The sequence below is a fragment of the Rhagoletis zephyria genome, unplaced genomic scaffold (assembly GCF_001687245.7).
Source record: "Rhagoletis zephyria isolate East Lansing unplaced genomic scaffold, Rhagoletis_zephyria_1.1 Rzeph_scaffold_03173, whole genome shotgun sequence".
NCBI classification, from domain to species: Eukaryota; Metazoa; Arthropoda; class Insecta; order Diptera; family Tephritidae; genus Rhagoletis; species Rhagoletis zephyria.
Window position 1 is genome coordinate 57,597 of NW_016160256.1, and position 7,664 is coordinate 65,260.

Below are 7,664 nucleotides of genomic sequence, written 5' to 3' on the forward strand. Positions count from 1 at the left end.
AAACGAATGAAGATACCGATTGGAATGAGTGGAACGTGAGTTTTCATGTAGTTTTCAGCGAAAACTGGTTTTCGTTTGACAGATTTTACATGGACGAAAACACAAGTTTTAAGTCGAAACCAGTTTTAGCAACGAAAACATGTTTTCGATGTCGGTCAGAACATGGTATAAGGGTTGAAGCCATTCACGATAAATTTCTGTAGATTATCAACACTGGACCAGTTCGGTTGGCATTCGTCGATCCGCCATTTTTATTAGCATTTCTCTACCTGTCGGCGTTGCGCTTGGAAAAAGTTTCCGATAACTTTTCCTGTACAAAAAAAAATATTAATTGTAGACAGAAAAATATACATAATTTTGTGAGAACCTTTTAATAAGCAGACTGCATAATAACTCGAATTCTGATATATTGGTAAGTGGCTTGTGGCTTTTATTATATCCGCCATTACATATTTGCTAAAATCGATACCGGAACTACATACTTTACTCGCTAAAATAACTAATACCTTCTGCCACCAAATTTAGTACGATATGAAGAGTGAAGGCAATGAGAATTCTAACGACAGCCGGGAGAAGGAACGGGATCGACGAGGTCGTGGAGCACGTGCGTCAAGATTCTCGGACGCTGAAGCCGGTGGTGCTGGCAGCGGTGGCGCCGGTGGAAGTACCAACTCTGGTGGCAATGCTAACCGTGATCGTAGCCGTGAAGGTCGCAATTGCCGCGTTTACATATCAAACATCCCCTACGATTATCGTTGGCAAGATCTGAAAGATTTATTCCGTCGGATTGTGGGGTCAGTTGAATATGTAGAATTATTCCATGATGAAAATGGAAAAGCTCGCGGATGTGGAATCGTCGAATTCAAAGATCCCGATAATGTCGAAAAAGCTTTGGAAAAGATGAACCGCTATGAGATAAATGGCCGAGAATTGGTAGTGAAAGAGGATCATGGTGAGCAGCGGGATCAGTATGGTCGCATTGTACGCGATGGCGGTGGGTCATCACGAGGAGGTGGTGGTGGTGGTGGCGGTGGTGGCGGTGGAGACATGGGTGACCGCGACAGAGGCTTCTCTCGCCGCGATGATGACAGGTACTACAATTTAAGCTTGAAAAATATTATCAATTCTAATATGGGTTTATTGATTTTTTCTTGGGAAGGTTTGCATATACGTTTTTTTGTTTCAGGAAAATTGTGTTGAAAAATAATTGGCCCTATCACAAATTTCACATGAACAAATATTGCTAAAATTTATGAAGCAAAACAAAAACAATATTTCCTAATTTGTTCTTGTTTTTCCTGTTACATTATGGGAACTTTTTATTCACATCGAATTGGTGATAGGGCTGAATATCTATCTCACAGATGTTTCGTTGTTATAGGGTAAATTTGACAATATTTTGTTAAGTTTAGTCAGGCGCTTTACAGGTCATTGACTACATCTGGAAGAAATGCGTTAAACAAAGGCAGCAAGGTATTACGAGGTAGTGAAAGAACAATAGGCTTCACATATCGCAATATTTAAACAAATATTTGAGTATATTGGTCAGGTGATGAAGTTAGAAGCGGCATCATTCCTGCATAAATATTTAATAGACATTTCATGGTAAATTTTGTGCCAGAAGTTCTATTGGGGAAATAAGTTTCATTTATTATTCGGTTTGGAAATATCGGCCAGGTTCCCTAATTCACTTCCGAGTTAATTTCCCAGTCGCTTTGTATTCAAATTTAATGGGGTTGAAATTCACTCGAGTGTGAATCGCACATCCTGCCTGTATATCGACGGTTTGGTGGAAGATTGAGCCATCTCTGCAGCCTACTCGTAAAAGTCCTATCTCAGCTGCCGTTATATTTTGAGTTAAAATGTTGTTTTTAACCATACCCTGAGTTAGGGTTTTTTAATCGAATTCTGAAATACGGCATCCTCCAATCAAATTTTGAAGTAATGCTCGATTTCCACCAGACATTAAATGACAAAAATTACAAACGAAAAAAAAAGTTTGAATAGTTTTTTGAGATAGTCGGGTTTCGAACGGGCTGCCGATAAGGTGGTCGATCTTCCACTTAGTCGTCGACATGTAGTTTCAAACAGCTCGTCATCCGTTACGTAAAACATTGGGAACAGTTGCAACATTTCCTGCAATTTGGCGAAATTACCGATTTGCACTAGAAAAGTATAGAACAGAATTCAAAGACAGCTTCGGAAAAGATGAAACGCTATTAGATAAATAGACGAGAATAGGTAGTAAAGGAAAGGAGGATAAAAGAACATTAAAGTAGATTGGTTGGTGACAGGATAATCTAAAAAAGGCGACGAAATTCTGCTTCAGATTCTTAATATAAGGTCCGAAGTATTTCAATCGGTACTCCAGTCGACATGTTTTGGCACTAAATTGCATACTCACCCATTTGAGGAATTTTGTTGAAATCATCTAAAGTCTAAAAAATCTAAATTTTTCTATGATTAATTAAATTGTACATTCCTGGAACAATCATTAAGGATATTTTCGTTTTAGTTTTTAAACTATCCCTTGGGGCTCAGTTTTGTATTACGTTTTCGGATTGGAATTACTTTATTTACATATATGATAAATTTTTACTTGGAAAGTGTTTTCAAATATATGTAGGGTTGGTATACGATTTTTACACGTATGTTCAGGTTTTTATGGTGGAATATTTGGGTTACAATGGGAATTCGTACATTACTTTTATTAGCAGTAAACTTTTAAGAGTGACTCTATTGAATAATATTGTTTTTATATATTCAATACTTTAATATTTCGATTGATTATTATCCATGCGATATGCCATCTTTCGAATTAGATATTTCACAATGAGAATTGAGCGTAGAAAATAGGATTTCTTCGTACTTTTCAAAGTTGTCAAAGTTAGGGAAAGCAAATATTTGTTGTGTGTACTTTACCCTATTCGGATTATCAATAAACAACACTTCGCAGCTACTAAAGTTGTTAACAGTTTTTTTCCCAGTCGATCTTCGCTTTGTTTCTGGATGATGTGTGCTTACCGTTGACTTTTTCCTATAACGTGTTCTTCTTTTAGATCTGGGCGTAATAATTTTAACATGATGTCCAATGATTTTAATAATTCATCGAATTACAATTTGTATGGGCTTTCTGCTTCGTTTTTGGAGAGTCTGGGCATAAGTGGACCTTTACATAATAAGGTTTTTGTTGCTAATGTGAGTATACAATTTTTAAGTAATTCAAAAAAAAAAAAAAATTAAAAAACGTTTTGGTTTCGTGCGTTGTAAGTTTTCAGCGCCGGGATTTGTAAAAAGTTCAGTAGACGTGTTGAAGGTACACCAGTATTTGCCGTCGTCTTCGAAATTGTGCCATAAGTATTATAACAGGATAAATAAAACTATTTGGAATGTGCGTAAGCTCTAGCGATTACGTATTTTGTTACATTCTAAACGTTTTAAGTTGACGGAGTTATTATGAAGTGTGTTTTTTTTTTTTTGTAAACTTGGGACTTGATCAGTTTTAGATCCGTTGTTTGCTTAATTTTGTCCATTTCGCGCCTAAGCCAATCTCTCCTTATTGACTCCTCTAACATTTTCTAAAAAAAAAATTATATAACTAGGGTAATTCGCCTAAGTTTGCCTCATACAAGGCTTTTAGTGCTTATATTCAGACATCTTTGTCCTCTATTAACCTTTGTTTCGTCATTCTAAACTTTTCGGATTATCTTGTTTGAGACCGGTATTCTTGGTTTTATACTTGCGGCATCGTCGTTCCATTTTTGGTAAGTGGTGCAATTTAGCTATAGGATAACAGTTGCATTACTTATAGGCGGCATACACGGTGCATCTGACTCGTGAGTCATTTGTGTACGTGTTAACTCTCATTTCGACTACACACAGTTGAGGCACTCAGAGTCATGCCAGAGTCATGTCGGTGTAACTATCACATTTTTATTTTCTCTAACACATACAAACCGACTCGCGAGTCAGACGCACTGTGTATGGCGCCTATTAACCTTTCGGCGGATAAATAATTATATATTGAGTACGATATTCTTCCTAAAATGTTGTCATTCTCAAACTATTTTTGAAAGCAAAGTCGCTGCATCGCTAGAAACAATATGGGTTTCCTAGCTATTTATCTGATGTCTCAAATATTTCTCAATAAAATGTCCTGTTTATTATGTCCGAAAGAATTGTTTTGGCGTTCTAATGTTGGCACTCAATCCTTGCGTCTCACTGGCTTTTCACTTCGTTACTGTAAATGGTCTATTATCTTTTGGTCATACACAATTTTATATTCTGACAAATTCCATTACCCACTTTTCCACAGCTGGACTATAAGGTCGATACAAAGAAACTCAAACAAGTTTTCAAACTTGCTGGCAAAGTACAGAGCGTGGATCTATCCGTTGATAAAGAGGGCAACAGTCGCGGTTTCGCTGTTGTGGAATACGACCATCCGGTAGAGGCTGTTCAAGCTATTTCTATGCTCGATCGTCAGATGCTCTACGATCGTCGTATGACTGTACGTTTAGATAGAATTCCGGACAAGGGTGAAGGATTGAAACTACCCGAAGGCTTGGGTGGCGTTGGCATTGGACTTGGTCCGAACGGCGAACCATTGAAGGATGTTGCTCGCAACTTGCCAAACATTATTCAGCAACAGCAAAATCAACCAACACAGCCGTCGATGTCGTCGCAAGGTGGTGGTGGCTCAAATATTCTCGGAAATATGGTGGCCTCCTTGGGTGGTGGTGTGGCTGGTGGTGTTGGTAGTAGCGGCATGTTTAACAATCAATCTGTACAACCATCTCCTGTTGCGCCAGTTGTACAGGCGGCTGCCAAGTCACTGGGTACAAATACAGCTGGCCTCAATTTAAGTAATCTATCAACAACCAATTTGGCGGCTTTATCGAACGTGGTTGGCGGTCTCGGAGCTGCACTTTCCAATCCACTGCTTACGTCGTCTTTGACTAATCTCGGTTTGAATTTGGGGCAATCGGGTGGTGGCAATGATGACTCCATGTCGTCAGCCAACGCAGCGTTATCCAACAACTACAGTACTGTAGGCAACAACTACAGCTCCGGTTTTGGTGGATCTTCTGGTTTTAACTCGGGCAATGCCGGAAATACTGGTGGAGGTGGCGGCGTTGGTTTCAACGCATATAACACGGGAAGTGGTAACACTGGTGGTGTTGGAGGTGGCATGGACAACGACTACAGCGGTGGTGGCAACATGGACATGTATGGCGGAGGCGGCAGCGGCGGTGGTAATGCAGGCAATGCTGGAAACAATCCACGGAAGTCAGACACAATTATAATAAAGAATGTAAGAGTAGTAATTTTTTATTGCTTTGATATTGCTTACTATGTTTTGACATTTATTTTAAATTAAGGTACCACTAAGCTGCACCTGGCAAACTTTGCGTGACAAGTTTCGTGATGTAGGTGAAGTAAAATTCGCCGAAATTCGTGGAAATGATTTGGGAGTTGTACGTTTCTTTAAAGAGCGCGATGCTGAGTTGGCTATTGGTGAATAAGCTAAAGTAAATCGCTCCTGCTGCGACAAATTTACATGTGGTATCNTGGGAGTTGTACGTTTCTTTAAAGAGCGCGATGCTGAGTTGGCTATTGGTAAATAAGCTAAAGTAAATCGCTCCTGCTGCGACAAATTTACATGTGGTATCTTTTTTTCATTTCAGCTTTGATGGATGGTTCTCGTATGGATGGAAGAACGATTAAAGTTACATACTTTTAAATTTGGGAGCAACTTATAATTTCTTAATGCATCTAAGGAAACTTACAATAAACAATATCGTGTAGATTTCATTTTTGAAAACACTAAAAATTACACAACATATGCTTACGTACATATTTTTTTTATTATGTTAACAAGCACGTGGGACTACATGTATTATTTATATATATTTTTTTAATAAAATAAAACCTTTGACATTATTGACGAAGTTGTGAACATTGTAGAGCCAACAAAAAACGTGGTAATGCGGGCTCAGTTCTGCTCGTTCATATACCGATAGCTTACTTCCATTGTCGTTTAAACGGGGAAAACATGAAAAATTGTATGTATGTTTATGAATAAATCTTAAAAATAGTAGCCCTGTGTTTGTTTCTAATTACGAGTGTCGACTAATGGTACATACCATTGTTAGTCGATTATCGATTATCCGTGGTATTTTCAAAGTCGTTTTCTCGTTCAATAAGTGTGAACGACTACTGTAATCCTAAGAATTTTAAGATTACACTTACCGTAATTGTTATCATGGAAATTAGGATTGCTGTTACAGTAGACGTAATCGTTAAATTTTTTGGATTGCAATTAAAAATTATCGCGATGCAATTCATGATTACGATTACAGTTATCGAGAAATTAGTTTTGCTTAGAGCAAATATGAATTTTTATACATCAAAATGGTTTTAAGTTATGATGATGATGAATTCGCTTATTTGTTTGGAATTGTAATGTTCTACACAGACTCGTGGTCGCAGCATTTCCAATAAAACCCTGATTTTGATTAACTGTATTACTTCAACTTTAAATAAATTCTATATACACTGCCTGAACAAAGTATTGGCACAGCAAATTTTTCACCATATTGCAACAATTTTTATTCTAATATTTTTTCGCCAATTTTGTATAAAAATATGGCTCATTCTACATCAAAACTCGCGAAAATTCAATAAATTTTCATGCAAAATTTTAAACTTTTTAATCAGATTTTTTAGATTTTTTTTTAGTAAGCCGATTTGTAGCCCAATCAATTTTATATTATAATAAAGTGCAAATTTTAAGAAGCTAGGAATTACGGTTGATTTTTGGCGGTATTCCATAATTTTTTTTTTCGAAAATACATTATATGGAAAAAATTCAAAACACTCAACAAAAAAAATTCTCAAAAATCAATGCGATTATTGACGAGCTTCAAACTTGCATTTTTTTACTAGAATTTAATGGGCTGTAAAACTGCATACGCAAAATTCAACAAAAAACTTATTGGAGAGTTGAAATTTTTCATGAAAATTTACTGAATTTTCGCGAGTTTTGCACAAAGTTTAGGAATTATATTTTTATGTTTTTTGTTGTAGAATGAACCAAATTTTTATACAAAATTGGCGGAAAAATATTAGAATAAAAATTGTTGCATGTATTGTGAAAAGTTGCGGTGAAAGTTCCGCTCATACTAATAAATAATTCGCGCAACACTGTGGTTGTGATTGCAACTCGAACAAGCCCTACATTAATTGTAATAATCATTAATATTTTTAGGATACCAATTAAAGTGTTCGTAATCGTAATTTTCATGATTACAATTACTGTAATTGTAATCTTAAAATTTTTAGGATTAATGTAATCTTAGTCCTTACATTTTTTAGATTACAATTATATCGTAGTGGTAACATTTATGATTGCAATTAAAATAATCGTAATTAAAGTTAAGCAATCCTAATTAAAATGTAATCGTAATCATAAATTGCCCAAATTAGAAAAAATGTGATCATTTTTAGTTTGGTGATGGAAGTTCATTTTTAAGATNAATTAAAATGTAATCGTAATCATAAATTGCCCAAATTAGAAAAAATGTGACCATTTTTTTAGTTTGGTGATGGAAGTTCATTTTTAAGAAATGCTACAGATATTTGAATCTCAAATAAAACATTAA

At 36.1% G+C, this 7,664-nt stretch overlaps 1 protein-coding gene across 1 annotated transcript; it reads left to right on the forward strand.

Moving 5' to 3' along the window:
• Positions 1–217: 217 nt before the first annotated feature.
• rump (heterogeneous nuclear ribonucleoprotein rumpelstiltskin) lies at positions 218–6,100 on the forward strand. Its single transcript, XM_017623413.1, has 6 exons — positions 218–412; positions 526–1,091; positions 3,060–3,198; positions 4,316–5,314; positions 5,382–5,517; positions 5,688–6,100. The coding sequence occupies exons 2-6, from the start codon at positions 532–534 to the stop codon at positions 5,741–5,743; spliced, it is 1,890 nt and encodes a 629-aa protein (XP_017478902.1). The 5' UTR covers positions 218–412; positions 526–531; the 3' UTR covers positions 5,744–6,100.
• Positions 6,101–7,664: the final 1,564 nt, after the last annotated feature.

Coding starts and splice junctions, on each gene's coding strand:
- rump (XM_017623413.1), top strand. CDS start 532: ATGAAGAGTGAAGGCAATGAGAATTCTAACGACAGCCGGGAGAAGGAA. Junction 3,199..4,315: donor ATAAGGTTTTTGTTGCTAAT/GTGAGTATACAA, acceptor ACTTTTCCACAG/CTGGACTATAAGGTCGATAC. Junction 5,315..5,381: donor ACACAATTATAATAAAGAAT/GTAAGAGTAGTA, acceptor TTTTAAATTAAG/GTACCACTAAGCTGCACCTG.